General features: G+C 42.2%; 1 protein-coding gene across 1 annotated transcript; it reads right to left on the bottom strand.

The window, feature by feature from the left end:
- Positions 1–1,185: 1,185 nt before the first annotated feature.
- On the bottom strand, positions 1,186–14,477 carry GALR1 (galanin receptor 1). The gene is made up of 3 exons (XM_076330107.1): positions 13,729–14,477; positions 7,035–7,100; positions 1,186–3,584 (listed from the first exon to the last, which is right to left on the bottom strand). The coding sequence occupies exons 1-3, from the start codon at positions 14,428–14,430 to the stop codon at positions 3,267–3,269; spliced, it is 1,086 nt and encodes a 361-aa protein (XP_076186222.1). The 5' UTR covers positions 14,431–14,477; the 3' UTR covers positions 1,186–3,266.
- Positions 14,478–16,234: the final 1,757 nt, after the last annotated feature.

Genomic DNA, 16,234 nt, shown 5'->3' with positions numbered 1-16,234 from the left:
CAGTGGGATTATTCATCTTTCTATGAGTGGAAAACTCAGCCCTAGCCAGAGAAATCTTTTTTTTTTTTCTTTTTTTTTACTTCAGCGTACACTGAAATTAACCTTTCTGGTTAAAAAGATGTAAAAAAACACATTAGGCAAGTAAATGAGGTGAAACTTTTGCTTCATCCTCAACCAGAAATAACGATCCCCACCAACAGGTTCAGAACTTGAAAGCAGACAAGCAGACATTCAGTTGTAAGGGATCATTAGTGCCCATTCCCTGATTTTCTGCCCAAATTAGCCATTTTTGTGGCATGACAACTTCCTGCCCAACTGTCCAGCTGCTCAGGGGTTAGACACAGTTCACAGCATATGTTAACACTGTTTTTACATTCGCAGCCTCCGTGTCACAGCTGATTACGTCAAAGTCACGCTAGAGACACTGATCAACAAAAGCGTGTTTTAGGCAGGAAATTGAGCCTTGGCGTGCCAGCTGCTTCTTAAGGTTTCTCTGAAAAGTAAGGCAGAAGTTTTACTGATACTCACCAGGAACCAGGTGAGGCCTTTCTAACTAGCTGTTACTGCAGTCCCCCCCACCTCCTCATCCTTAAAATTTCAAACAGATGTAGCTCCATTACTATCAATCACCTGGTTTTGCAATTATGTACAATTAAGGAAAAAAAAAAGCTTTTTCTAACTTTATACAATTACATATTTACATTGTAATTTTTTATTCAAAGTAATAAAATCACACGCAATTTTTTCAAAGCAAAAAAAATACAATTTTTGAAGCTGCAGAATCTCCTAGTATGTTATAAATTCAGCTGAAGTTTGATAGTGCTTTAATAATTTGAATGATTAGTAGGTGATGAGGATCTGAAAACTCAAAGGAACTTCAACGTTGTTCTAGGCTGTGTTTCCTAACCTCAATTCTAACCCAGAAAATGGTTTCCTGCACAGATAAACCCTTCTTCTCCGATTGAGGGTTTTTTCATATATTTTGTGTTCCTAGCAATATCATCAAACTGTCTCTTCATATGAAAGAATGGACACAAACACCATGCATGCAACAGCGTGTCTTCAACATTATCTTACTGACTCCAAGCAGACAATACTGACACATAAATGTAGACATTTTCATGTGAACTAACCCTCCATAGTTGATGCGGTTCCACCACTCTGAACTCTTTTTTTTTTTTTTTTTTTTTTTTTTTTTTAAGAAAGATTGTGGAGAAAAAGGAATCTGACAGAGCATCTGGCCAACACTATTTAGCATCTTCAAAGACCCAAAAAGGGTGCAGGACTCTCTCAGCAAGTTTGCACGTGATACCAAACCCGGGGGAGCGGTGGATATGCTGGAGAGCAGGGCTACCTTTCCGAGGGCCCTTGAGAAGCCGGAAGAATGGAAGTAACAGCTATCAAATGCATGAAGTTCAACAAAGCCAAAAGCAAAGTCCTGAAACTTGGACTGGGACTCAGTGCAATTCTGTAGAAAAGGACACGAGACTTCTTGTAAAGCAGAAATTAAATATGAGTCAGCAGTGTACCCTTGCAGCAACAAATTACTGTAATACTGGGCTGTATTAGCAAGAATCAGCCAACGGGTCAAGGGAAGCGATTAGTCTACTCAGTGCTCGTGAGGCCACATCTGGAACACACTGTTCAGTTTTGAACACCCCAGTTCACGAGAGGGATGGATACACTGGATGGAGGAAGGCCAGTGGAAGGCCACTAATCCAGCCAGGGAGCTGGAGCACAACAAATAAGGAGAGACTGGGAGTGACGCATTGTTTCAGAAGAGAAGGCTGGGGGGAAATTTAATTGCCATCTTAAATTACATATTAGTTAGAGAGAAGACTTAAGTACACAGCGAAGGGACAGAAGGCAATGGTCGCGAGATACATCAAGGGAAATCCCAACCGGGGATAAGAGAAAAATATTTTAGTGAGGGTGATAAGGCACTGACACAGGTTGCCCCAAAAAAATCATTGAATCGCCATCCTTAGAAATTTTCAAAACTTGCCTAGACAAGGAAGCGAGCCAACGCTGAGGGTAGCCCTGCCTTGAGAGGATGTCCGGAGGTTCCTCCAACTTAATTTACTCTGTGAGTCTATGGGTCATTAATAAAAAAGGTAAAATCATATCTTACTCCGGCTAACAATAATGTTCTCAAAGGACTGAGTGCCCTTCTGCTACTTCTTTAGTGGTTTACCACTTAAAGGCATATTAAATACTTTTATAAAACTGCTGAAACTACTCATCTTATTTAAGAATTTGCAGAATTGGACCATTTACCTCATATACTTTGTATTGATTTAAATGCATCCTTCTGAATTTTTCCAATTTAGAGCTACACGGTATCAAGCCCCTCCTACAACTTTTAAGGGAATGCTATTTTTAAATGCTTAAGCATTGCCCAGAGTTGCTTTATGGAGCATAGTATTTTAAAACATATGTACACATTGCACATTTAAAACTGTATCTCCATCTCAAAGTCTATAAAGTTAACAAAACATACACACACGCGCACATGCAACACATGAAAAAAGCTTCCCTCAGATAGACACAAATCCTCATTTTGGTACAACTACATACAGGCCATAAACAAAACCCTATATAGCGTACACAAAAGTTCTGTGTATACAGTAAGGCAGGCACATGAAGTGGAAAAAAGTCCATCATTACTCAGTATGTTACATTAAAAAGACAGCTAAACAGATAAAATTAGCATTTCCTCTCTAAAGCAATTGCCTCAAGTTGTATACGGGTTATTTCAACTGCGAATCAGAGCCCATCTTTACTTTAAAAAGAGAAAAAGCATTGTCAAAACAATCTGAAGAGAGCACAAAAGTTTTCCTCTCTGAAATCATAGTATTACGGTATTTATTATCTGTAAGACAGAAAATTTAGCCATCTCTTCACTTCGATGGAGTAAGATGTTAGAAAGTTACTTGTCCATATCAACATTTCCTCCTTGTATATTTGAACGTTTACACACCATATGCTTAGTGAGTAAGAACACAGACATATCATTTCCAACATTTTTTTCTCAAGTATCTTTTAAAGGTCCAAGAGCTTCATTTGACAAAGCTATCTAAGATGCAAAGGATCAGCCCAGTTTTCTTTCATACCAGTTTCACAAACTTTTGCTACAAATGCAACTTCGGTACATTAAATACCAATTAGCTTTATCATGATAAACCCAGGATAAAGCTCATTGTGCTTTGTTTTCTAGGTGTTTAGTTCACACAAATGAAGAGCCAACATACAGGACTTTTCAAAGTTCACACGTGTGTACAGTTGGTAGACGGTGGTGTATCTATCCGACTTTTATTTTCCTTAGCATCATTCAGAGGTGACTTGTTACCTATCTGGCATTTGAAGACTTGTTTGTAGGCCTTCCTAAAATTTTCAGAGAGAAATGCGTATATAATCGGGTTCACAGAAGAATTGCTGTAAGCCAGGCAGTGTGCAGTTACTCTGAAGAGAAAGGAGGCTTGAGTCAGTGGGAAAACTCCAAATTCAGCCCAGAGATGAATCACGTGATGCGGCAGCCAGGAGATGCCAAAAACCACTACCACCACCAACACGGTCTGTGCTGTCTGAGACAGGGAAAGGAAAACACAGATGTCTGATGAGCACTTGAAGAACCAGCTTTAAACCTGCTTCAAAACCATTGGGGGGGGGGGGGGGGAGCGGGGAGGAGTATACTGAGAGAGAACACACTTTGGAATATTTATTATTACTGATTTTACTCCATTACCGATATGGGCTTTATTTTGCATAGTGAACTACTGCAAGGAGAACCTTAGCCTTGAAAATGTCACAGTGAAAGGCAAGTGTATAACTTTGCTCGAAGGTGAAGAATGATGTTCCTGACTCCCTACACAAAAGCCTCGCCTTTTCTGAGGTGGACATAAGCTTGGTGTAAAATAATTATAACAATAGGTCTTTGGGAAATCTCATCCAGATCTAATGATCTATATTTTATTGCGGTGCACAAGGATTTCTGACCAAAATTTCAAGAGAGATCTATTATACACGAAGGCAGCTAGTGGAAGAGCTTCGAGCAGTCAGACAAACACTTTGCTCAAGTGCCTACAAAAGGAGCAGGGACTTTTGTGAAAGTCTCTCCTTTAAACATAAAATTTCCACAGGGGGAGTCATACAACAATATCCTGGGATACAACTAGGGAAAAAAAGAGAAAAGTAAGGAGCTTAAAATTTCTCGTGACTGCACATTGTCAAAACCAATCTGGAAACTAAAGCTCACCAAACACTGAATTCAGAAAAATGGAACACAAAATATCCAGTGCTGCCTCCTGACTCCACTTTCATTATTTTTGAGAGGAAAGGCCATCAAGTTCATTAGATCCATCCAGGCAGCTACAGTATCAGTCAGTACGGACCTTTCAGGTGCTGAAGGTATCCTGCCAGGGCACAGTGGAGTTTGACTGTCAATGTTTTCTTTAACTTTCAGCTACTTAAGAAACAGCAGCTAGTGCTTTGCAGTTGCTCAACTAATTAATATCTACTCCTCTAACAAGTACCTCTTTCAACTAAATCACTCTCCCAATAAAAGCCTAATATTAATTCCAAAGCATATTATGTTATGGACCGTTATAATTACTATATTAGCTCTTTACAACATAATTTTTCAGATAACTCTAGGCTCTTCTTCACAGGCAAAACTAACGCAGTGGCCACAGAGTGATAAATACTGCAGCACAGAGAATATCTAGACTTTTTGCTAGTTTACTGAACTTGGTCTATACTTCTTGAATTTATTAATGCTCAGTAGCAATTCAGACTGACCTACCTAATCACAACATGAGTTAACTTGCAGAAACTTACAGAAAAAAAAGTTTGAGTTCTGTGGCAACAGGCCAAAATAAGTTATGACAGATACTGTTGTTGGTTAGCAAAATCTCACAATAGAAACCAAAGGACATTATATCTGTAGTAAATACAATTTGTTTAGTCTCAAGGATTCATCTGTTTTCACAAGCCGTTCCTCTACTTAGCCTATGGAGATTGAGTCAGTTGCCACTAACAAACAGCCACACAAATATTTTCTCTTTCAGGTCTCATCGGGAGAATATGTGCTAACAAGGAAGTACAAATTAAGAGGATTTCATTCTCTGATCCCTTCAATGTGTTAATATTCCAACTGAAAACTGATTGTCTGGATACCACATGCACAAGTACTTCAAAAGAGGCAAAAAACTTCAGTGTGTTCAAAATTCTAAAAAAAATTACACCAGGAAAATCACTACTTTCAATAGACCATATAGATGTGCCTGAAAGCAGAGGTTGACCATGTGTCTCTTGTAACTATTTTACTTAAGGTATTTCGTACCTGCAGAATAAGTAATTTCGCATTAGGAAACCTCACAACATCTGTTTTATCCCATTATTCCTCCTAAGCCTAACTTCAGAGCTTACCTTTTCAAAATCATCACTATGCCTCGCAACCAAGGTAACGCTAAAGGGCAGCTCTTGTTTACCTGATGGGAGCTTGCTTAGGGTTTGTCATTAGCAAATAAAACCCACCTGAAATACATGATGTTAATATTGATGCTTTGTGACCAAAAAGCACAAAAAATAGCGTTTAGGCACATTCATACTTTTCGTTAACTTTTTTCCACACATATAGCAAATTCATTTTAAGATTCTACTACTGAAATTTTCATAAAGGCTGGAATAAAGCTAGAAATGTGTCATTAAGCCTGAAATGCATTCTTAACAAAACAGTAGAAGGAAAAGAAGAAAGATACTGTACACTAGTGAAAACAGAGTTGCTTTGAAAAACATGAGTTAGGCCTTAGGATCAGAAACTTATTTTCTAAGGCAAAAAAAGTTTTGGGCTGCTTTTTTTTTTGCCCTTTACTGAACCCAGATACATCCAAGCAGTCTTGGGCATATCTGTAATGCTTTTCCCTGAAGCTATGAAAGCTAGTTCCTAGCCAGATCCGATTTTTGCTTGCAATTTTTAAGAGTTAGTGTTTAGAGGAAATGCACAGATATTTCCAGTTTGAGAATAATTTAGATGAGAGTAGAGATGGCAATGTACGAAACGCCTTTGAAAACTGCACCTTTGGCCTTGACAACATTAAGTGCAAAAGTATATCTGTTAAGTATCTTATGGAATCAGGGCCATAATGCTTTTAATTCTAGGATTTAAAATCTATTGACTAGGATATTTTTCAAAAAAATAGAGAATGTTATTCTCTGTTGAGCCCATGTATATCTCATTTACATTGCAGACAGTCTGCATGCCCATATGGTAATAGTGATCAGATCAAATGAAGAGCTATAGCCTAAGGGGTTTTTCTGACTCCACATTCATAAACTGAGAAGTTAGTCAAATGATTACTGTGGTCAAATCTGCTCAAAAATCAGAACCATATTATATTAACTGACAAATTAAATATATAAACACATCTTTCAAATATGGCTCTAAACCGCAAAGCTTATATTCTGCTTTAAAGACCTTTCACGATTCTGCTTGTAACCAGTATATAACTTAAGTCTTGAACATAAGAGGAAAAAAACGTTTTGTGGAAAATCAATAGAAGAGTTGCAGAATCATTAAAAGTCTCTTATTAGACTCCCATCAGGAAGCACAATAAACCTCATTTTAAAGTCTCATGGTATAACCTAGGAATTCTTCATAAAACATTAAAAAATTCAGCTAGTTAAAAAAATAAAGAAAAAAAAAGATTTACAAGTTAGGGAAAAATGCCCGTGAGGCAAAAAAAACCCCATTTAATATTAGAGACAGGTTGTCTCTCCGTGTCTAAATTTCAGATGCTCTGAAGTTCAAAATTTGGGGAACTCAGGTAGTGGCTTGATGCATTACGATGGAAAACTCAAATTAGAAAAGCTTCCAGTCCTGCTAAGTTCAGAGAGACACTGAATACGTCATTAAATACTTCATTTCAATTCCTTCTCTCCATTACATCTTTGGCAACAAGCAATATAATACCAAACTAGCTTAGCCATAAAACTAAAATATAAACAAATAGGTATTAGTAATGAAAGCAATCTACCTTTTTCTTGGACGCTTCTGACTTCTTTGACATGTTTCTCAACTTTTTATGCAGATGATTAAGAACCTGAAAAGATTAATTTGCATCTTGTATTTCACCATTTTCTAAAATTCAAACCCATCTATTTTAGAGTCGCTTACATCCAATTTACACATTTCAAAAGTGCACAGTATAAAATCCAAAGGAATTACATATCTGCATCTGTGTGGATCAACAAATATGAAGCAGATGACAATTTAATTCTTATATAAAAATTCAGATGTATTACATAACAAATACGTATCACAAATGAACAAGGCAACAAATGGAAACCTATCATGCACCTAGAATTAGCAATCATTCTTCTTCCATAAAAATGTCAATGCTTGTTAATTTAGAACGACCTTTACGGCATGTAACATAAAAAGTGTATGTTTTGAGTCAGAGCTTTTCTGAGTCACCTGCGTAATTTGCTTTCTTCAGATGGATGTTTGGTTAATATAATCAGGATGTTGGTGTTATTTGATCTTCAAAAGAAGCCTAGGCTTTCAAAAATAATTTATACTAAAAAGTATCTCACGAGGCATGACCTTTATCAACAACTTGATGATACTTGTCATGTACCTTTCACAAGCAATTTTTTAAACTGTGTCTCAAAAAGGCTCATCATCCAAGAGCAGGGTCCAAATTTTAACATAATGATTTACACATAAGATTTTGGACAATGGATGCATAGAGGTGCATGCCCTACTTTATCTGCAGTCATTATTTGCTGAATCTAATATATTCATATGGCATGATTTCTAGGCATGGGGGCAGGGAATATGCTCTTCAGCTGAATGTGTTTAACAAGTTGTAAACCATACGGAATTAAAAAACCGAGATGCTTAATTAAACTCGCGGGTTTAATTAGAATATGGTAAGAGGAATTTTTTTAGAGAGAGTGTCAGAGTGTAGAGCTCAGTTAGATGATGATGATGATGTTAGGTTGCACTTTACATAGGTCTAAGATGAACTGAGAACAATTTAATAGGTAAGGTCATCCAGCATGAAAAGGATTTTTTTTAAGGAATATAACACTAAAATTTAGGGCTTATAAGGAGACTTCTTGAGGTGGGGAAAAGGGTATAAATTCAAATTCTCTTATATCATCTGGGGACATTTTCTCTGTGTTCTTTGGGATGCATGGCTAACCACTACCAGGACAGACACCAGACAAGATGACCTATAGACTTGATCCCACGCTGGCATTTGGGTCTTAGAAACATACATAATGAGTTAAAAGGAATAAGATGGTATTTGTGAATAACCATAGCTCATCAGTGGATTCCACTTTTTAGGTATCTACTCTTAGCTACCAGTGAACCACAAACAGCAATAAAAATAAAAATTACTTGTAACCACTTAACACGGGAAGTGCAGTTCATTTGTGCTTATCTGTGCACGAACGTGTTTGTGCATGAAAGACTCAGCCCTGCATGCTCTCCCTATTCTGAAACACTAGCCAGGTCGCTAGCAAGGCTAACTTGGGCTCAGGAAAGGCAGAAGAAAAATAAATTGGTTTTCTCTGAGAAGGTCTGGTTTTGGCTTCAGCCCTTCTTCCTTCTCCTGGATGAAGCAGACTGGAAGGAAAGGACAGAAGAGCCACTGAAGTCCAGCAGAAGACCAGGGAGATGATCCTCTGGCTCACACACTCTATTCACCTGCCGTCACCATGTACAAGACAGCTGAATTACTTAGTCCATGGGTGAAAAACGTAAAAACCAAAAAGAGCATGGGAGAAAGACAGTGAAGTTCACTTCCCATCACTGCTGCTTCACCTATCGTACCCCCTTCACATAACTTACAGCGATGGGCTGTTTCTACTGGACCTTTGCAAATCCCACCACCTGCCACCCAGAGACTGTACTGTGCTGTGATTTTCCCTCACAGCCCAAAACTAAAGTCAGATAAACTCTTCCCAGAAATCAGAACTGCAAAATCTTCTTTTAAAGTTACAAACTTTTTTTTCTTTTGTTCTGAAACTTTTAGCACAAGTTTTTGCATTGCATCTCTCTCCAGTCAAATGAAAGATGCAGTAGACAAAGCTGTTAAATTGGGTATTTGGGGGGCCGGGGGGTGTTGAAGATTTAGATGATAACCTTCCAACGAATCCTTCTCAACTTCCCCTCTTTCAGATTATATATATATTTCATAAAATAAGTCTCGCAGTGAAAACGTGCTGGCTCTATGTGATAGTGTACCAGATGGTATGCAAACCAGCAGCAAGAGAAATAGGCAGAATTTAATTACCTATCAACAGCAGCAGAACAGCACTCAGAGACCTACAGAGAATGCCGTGGAGGGATATTAAAAGCCATGTTTATGCACAAACACTACAAGGCAAATCAAAGACACCTCTCCTCACTGCCCTGTTCAAATTATCTCTTCTCTGGGATGGTGAATAATCAATTGTTCCTCTAACAGACACTGTCACTTCACCTGAATGAATAATAATTCTACATGTGCCTCTCATTTTGTCTCAGGTTATTTCTCTAAGGAAAGTCTTTCAAAATATCCACTATTACATTTACACATGCATTTTTAACTCACAGAATGAAATACCTTGCTAAAAGATAGGTCACAACCTTTTCCAATAAGGTGTCACATTTTTAAAAAATTCAGCTCTGTGGAAGAATTAACTCTTCACCTGAAACTCTTCTGACTCCACCCTTCCTGTACCTGTTGATCAGAGAGTGTATTTGGCTCTCAGGGAAGGAATAGCTTTCTTTTTTTTTCCTGGAGATGAGGGCAGGGTGCTGTGGGAAGAAAGTTATGCTGTTGTGAAAGAGAGTGTAAGGAGACTTGTAGGATCATAGAAGTATAAGAAGGTCCAGGCTGGTCCGGACTGTGCTACCACAACTACCACTGATGGCATTTGGGAGGCCCTGGATTTTGCCTGCAGACTATCCGTTTCTTAACATTTTTTTTTTCAGCCGTTTCAGGGACTACCTCCAGACGGTTTGAGAGCCCAGGCTGAGGGACTATGACTAAATCAAGTTGAAAAAGGGATTTTTCCAATAAGAGAGAGAAAAAAATAGCTTACGCTATCTATGCCTATTTGTATAGGTCTACCAAACAATATAAATTTTGAAGTCTACACTTGTTGCAAAGCATATTTCCTATCTGGCTGTATATAATCATTCCACTGACTACACCTTCATTATCAGCTATTGAAAACCATGTGGCAAGAAAGCCTGCCCAAGGTCATTATCTAATAAGAATGAACTGCTTGTTTAACAGAGCCATAATGCGAGCATTAAATTCTGAACCATATTTTATAGTATGAACCTGATTTAAATTCGAGTGCCATTGCCTGCAATCCATTTTTTAAAGTAATGCTGCTACTTCCATTGTCACAACAGATCCTTCACCCTCTTTCATTTAATAATGTTACACTGATGTATCTTTTTTCTTTTCAGCATGGTTTAATAAAGTTTTCTCTCGCTGCTCAGCAAAATTTGAGAAATATCTTAAGCCAAGATAAGTTTGTATTTTATGTTGAGGCTCCTACTTTTTATGGCTTACTTTTAACCAAGTCTATAAATTATACGTCTTCCATGAATCCAGAATGTTCAGAATTATAGATAATAATGGAAACATTCTTAAGGCAAGAAATATTTTTTTAAAAAAAGCTTTTAACATTATACATCTATAAAAGAAAAAGTTTGCTAATGATTTTAGGTGTCCAACCTAAAGGTTTGATTGAAGGAGGCCTGACTTTCAAGGACTGAAGCCTCATCACTGGGTACTCAAAAGCAGAGGCACCCAAAATCAGTTGTCACATTGCACTACCCTGGCAGATGTCAATTGTTAGAAGCTCACTGGGAATCATTTATCATTTTGCCCTTTAAGGACACATTAGTGAGCAAACATTGTAGCAATGTTACAAAACACATACAAAAAGTCAGTTATAAATCATTCCTTCTGATATTTTCACTCCTCTACCAACTTTGGTTGAAACTGACCCAAAGTTATTTGTGGGAGAGTGGAAACGGGTAGCTGTACACACACGACACAGAGCACGATCTCATAAATCTCTGCCTTAAGAGCACACCACGTGAGATTTCCAGTTCTGATTTTGTGAGAGGGCGCCGTTTCCAAATACCTAGCACTATTTCAGCACTTCCGTAGGTTGTAATAGTCTTGCTGTCTGCTAGGAAAAATACAAATCTCCCCTAACATAATTTAAGAGAGAGTGAGAAAGAACTCAGCTCCCTATTAGAGTGCCTAAAAAATGAGACTTTCAAAAACTGAAAGTTCAATTGCAATTTGCTTATAAGAGAAACAGAACTGCCTTAAAGGAGTCTGGAAATGGCAATATATTCAAATAGAGAAATGAGTCTCCTTTGTCTTAATCTACTGTATCAGAAGATTGCATTATTTAGCTGATCCACAGTTCATGAAAACCAGTGAAGTCCATAAGAAACTAATGCATTTATTTTTATAATATTTCTGAGGCTATTACACAGCAGCGATGCTCTAACCCTGCATGTATCCAGAAGCCAAAATACTTGTTGTACTTCATAGTACTCTAGTGACATCAATAAAAGCTCGCAGCGACAACTCTGCTGGAGACCTGTGAGAGTAGCAATGGCTTTGACAAATCTAAAAATTCAGCTCTGATTTTCAACTGCCATCATCCTTGACTTCTCCTCACTCTGCCCCACGTGCCAAAATATGGCAGTTGGAGATTTGCCAGTGGGTCCTAATGAGGGCAGGAACGAGCCTTGGTGCTGCAGGGTACAAATGCCTCAAATAGCCTTGTACAAGCCATGGCATTTCTCAGCTTCATTGACACTGATGGGAATACCACGTATCTCCCAGGTGTCTCCTAGAACTCGTCCCTTCAGGTTGGGTCCTCCAGCTTGACACCGTGGCAAGCAAGATCGTACATACAGGCTCAAAACACATCACCAAGCAAGGGTAAGAGCCTAGCCTTGGCAATAATTTAAGCACAAGATTTTAGTTGTAACTCTGAGTGGCCTTGATTTTATTAACTTGTTCTGGGCATTTATTTCACATAGAGTTGTTTTGTTGTTTGGGTTTTTTTTAAACTACATATTCATACTAATATTGAGATATCTACTTTTGTAGTGCTTTGTAACAACGTGGTGTGCTATATTTACTATGCTTATATTCTGTTTAAGCACATTTCCTTTCCCCCCCCCCCTATACTATGCAGGACTGTTATAATATTGAAAGACTTGTTTTCAATCTTGTCATATAATTAGACTTTGAAGGCTGGTACTCTATGCTGACAATGAAGATGCTTTGGCTTTGAAAAATACAAGTAAGAATTCTTAATAGCTGAAAAGCTCCCTCTGCACACATTTGGTAACTGTCTCCCTGAAATACGTAATATTTCCGGAAAACTCTGGTGATCTATGGCTACTGCAAGTTTCATCCCTCTCACAGCTCAGTCATGTTCACCACTGTAGATGAAACACCAGTGTATTCACCCAGGGAAAACAATTCAGTTTATGTATGAAAACATGTATTTCTTCCCCATTTGCCAGGTCAGACTTGTTTCATTACAAAGAGTAATTTAGAAATGTTGTCCTTCGACTTCTGCATAACTCAGTTTTAGCAGAGTTGGATGCCATTCTGGCCTTAATTTGCACACCACAATTAAGTTGATGTAATACATATAAAACTGAACAGAACATAAAAATTATTTGTTAATAACTGAATACATTAATTACATTAATTACATCTGTTTAACTTGCCAATTAAAGAACTGACTTCTCGACACTTAAGCAGCCCTTATTTGCAAGAACAGACCCACCCTCTTGAATGTAAATTACTGCCTAAGGAGAAATCCTTCTACTGAAGGTTGCTGGCCCAGAAACAGAAGGATCTCTGCCTAACTCAGCGGGTAGCAGCCGGCGCTCCAGATCCTGTCCAGCAGCAAGCGGCGGACCCTACGCTGAAGGCTGCAATTAATACTCACAGAAAAATGTGACAGTTAGCCTGAGCAGAAAAGTCCTTAAGTACTATTATTCAGGCACCCTTACTTACTGCTTTCTCCTACCCGGGTCCTCCCGCACTGCTCCCTGCCACCACCTGCCCTTGCTGAAGCTAGAGGTTAAACCTCCCATCCACTTCAACTGGGGCAAGACAGGGCTCACAGGGACCAGGCAGCATGACGCACCTTTTGCTCTTAACACGTTCACTGGATCAGACCAAACTGGTGGATTTGTGTCATTTTTAAGTGCGCTGCATTTTAAAGAACCACAATGCTTCGTCTGAAGCCTGAACAACTTGTTGCTTTGTTGTACTTTGAGTTAAACTCCTCGTACAGCACTGCAAGAAACTAGGAGAGTTGTGTTGACAGAGAAAGCGGCAGAGCACTGGGGCTCCTTAGCATTTTGCAACAAGGAAACCTGGCAGAGGGGACCCCAGTAATTGCATGAACAAACCCCCCCTCCCCACCCCGTGCAATCCCTGTCCTGACCCTTCTGTGCCACACATGCACGTGTACCCCCAGTCACCCCTTGGTTATAAAACCTGCCCCTCTCCCTCTGTGCTACAAACTCACCTCTGCCCCGTTGCCTCCCGACAGTGCCATGTCCCTCCATGTGCCCAGAGATGTCCCCACAGCTTAAGGACACCTGCCACCATTGTCCCCCCCATCCCTTTTACATACCCTTCACCACTACCCGCTTGGCCCCACCTTGGCATAGCAGAAGGAGATGAGCAGCAGCGGGAGCAGATAGCCGAAGACGAAAGTGCAAACCACGTAGACCTTCTTGTGGTGTGGGTTGGGCCAGTGCTCCCAGCAAAAGGTCTGGTTGCTGGCGTCGCGGTGGAAGAGGCGCTGGTGGTGAGCCACTGGTGAGGCCATGGCGAAGGAAAGCGCCCAGATGAGCCCCACACCCAGCAGTGCGTTGCGGGAAACGCGCAAGGCCGAGGAGCGTCGGGAGTGCACGATGGCCACGTAGCGGTCCACCGACATGGCCGAGAGCGTGAAGATGCTCACCAGCATGGAGACGGTGAAGAAGTAGTGGATGAACTTGCAGATGAAGGCGCCCAGCACCCACGTGGGGAGGATGTAGACCGTGGACTGGAAAGGGATGCAGAAGAGCAGGTAGGCTAGGTCGGCGATGCTCAGGTTGAGGATGAAGATGTTGGTGGTGCTGCGGCGCTTGCCTGGCTTGCTCCTCGCCAGCACCGTGATCACCAGCGAGTTGCCCAGCACCCCCAGGGTGAAGATCAAGCCGAAGACGATCAAGGTGATGAAGTTCTCGATGCCGATGCCGAAGAGGGGCTTCCCCTCCGCCTCCGGCAGCCCGGAGAGGTTGAACTCCCCGCGGGGCGGCTCTGCCCCAGCTCGGGACCGGTTGAGGGGCGCCGCCGCGGGCTCCCCCGGCTCCATCCTCCCCCTTGCACGCCGGCCAAAGTTTCCGCGGGCGGAAAGCGGAGCCGCCGCTCCCCGGAGAGCCAGGGGCGGCCGCCCCCCGCCAGCGCCGGGCGGCTGCGGGGAGGGAAGGAGGAGGAAAGCGAAGGGCGGAGAGTGCCGCCGCGCAGGGTGCCCCGCCGCTCGCAGGGGCGCAGCCTGCGCCGCCGGGCGCGGAGGCGGCGCGGCAGCCCCGGCCGCCCCCTGGCAGGCAGCGCCCTCCGCTCGGCTGGTCGCGGGGCCCGGCGCCCCCGCCGCCTCCTCCGCCGGGGGAGGCGCCCCGGCCGCGCACCCCCTCGCCGCGCCCGGACCCGCCCCGCGGAGCGGCGGAGCCTCCGCGCCGCCCCGCCCGCTGCTCCGGGAGGCTGAGCTCCCGGGGATGTCTCCTTGGGGAAAGGAGGGGTGGGGGGATTTTTCCCCCCTTTCTCCCTCTCCCGGCTTAGCTTGCAATTGCCTCCGCAGGGCTGCCCGGGGCGGCAGCCGGAGCGCGGGGCGGTCCGCGGGCAGGGAGCGGAGCGGAGCCGGCCCCGGCCCCGGTCCCCACCTCAGAAAACTTCTCTCTGCTTTTTGCCTTCGCTCCTAGGGAGACTCGGAAGTCGCGTCTTCCAGCACGGCTGGAGCGGCGCTAGGCAGGTCCAGCTGGGCTTAAATGAACTCTCTTGGAAAGACAGAAAGAACGAAGCGCCTGCGTAAACCCACCTCAACAGGTAGCCGGCAGCAAGAGTTAGTCCGGACTAACCACCGCCTATGCTCGCTATTTTCCCCTCCTTCGCAGGTTTTCGTTAATCATTCCCTAACGCGCGGTAGCTCACAGGACAAAAGGTGTCAGCCGTTGTTACTCCTTCCAAAAAAACAAAAAGGCAAAGAAAGCCCGGCCGCTTTTCACGCTGAAATCACGAAGCCCGTGGTTCAGAACTCCGCCGCTGCGCGACTACATCCCTGCTGGGGGCTGGCGGGCTCGGAGCCGGGCAGCCGCAGGCAGTCCTTAAAGGTGCCAAATGGGAGCTTCTGAAAAGTCAGTCTTTTCCGAACTGGAGGAGATACAATGCTTCCTTCAGAACATGGATGCGAGTTCATGTAAATACTCACACAGGCGCGTACACCTTGTGAATGAAACAGCTTTGCCCGAGGGTTCTTAAACATTTGCCTCCAAATTGCCAGTCAGTGAGCTACAGCTGCTGGTGGTGTATTTCACCTCCCTCCCCTAGGGACCTTGACTGCCGACTGTGAAAAATCCCTCTGTGACGGGGAGGGCACGCCGGGCTCACGGCTGAAGGTCCAGGCTGCGAGAGACACGGCTTTTCCGGAGAGCGTCCTGTTTACTCAAGAGCTCAATGCTACTTCGCAGCCCTTTTCCCCCGGGAGCGGTAGGGACAAACAGAAGGGCTCAGATGTGCTGTTGAAGGCAATGAGCTTTTGTCTGCTTATTTTGCAGTCCACAGTTTGACGGGTTTTTTCTACCCTTTCTTTTGCTACTTGTATTGAGGCATCTCAGCAGCTGCACATCAGCTGACTGCAGAGCTATCGACTTCTGCAGCTCTAGATTTTAGTTAAACTTAGGCATGGTCTGGTCCATTATGTCCAAAGGAGACATAAGGGGCGAGCACAGTTCAGCTTCTATAGATCTGAGAAACTTTTATTTGGATTGAACTGTTTCCTATGTCCGTTGTAACTCGGTTTAGAAGTTACAAACGTATTAAGCAAAAATAAACTCGTAAAGATTCCTAAAAGACTTGTGGGGTTTTTTTCTTATGTGCATACCTTATCATTTTGTTGACGTGTT

The sequence above is a fragment of the Aptenodytes patagonicus genome, chromosome 2 (genome assembly GCF_965638725.1).
Source record: "Aptenodytes patagonicus chromosome 2, bAptPat1.pri.cur, whole genome shotgun sequence".
In the NCBI taxonomy this organism is placed as follows: Eukaryota; Metazoa; Chordata; class Aves; order Sphenisciformes; family Spheniscidae; genus Aptenodytes; species Aptenodytes patagonicus.
The sequence above is the reverse complement of the archived record's forward strand: the minus strand, read 5'-3'. Positions and strand labels throughout refer to the sequence as shown.

Bases quoted from the DNA above. Each gene is read 5' to 3' on its own strand.
- GALR1 (XM_076330107.1), bottom strand. From the start codon at position 14,430: ATGGAGCCGGGGGAGCCCGCGGCGGCGCCCCTCAACCGGTCCCGAGCT. The intron at 7,101-13,728 runs GTGGGGCCAAGC...TAATCTTTTCAG, and splicing joins TCTCCTTCTGCTATGCCAAG to GTTCTTAATCATCTGCATAA. The intron at 3,585-7,034 runs GTAGATTGCTTT...TCCCTGTCTCAG, and splicing joins CAGAAGCGTCCAAGAAAAAG to ACAGCACAGACCGTGTTGGT.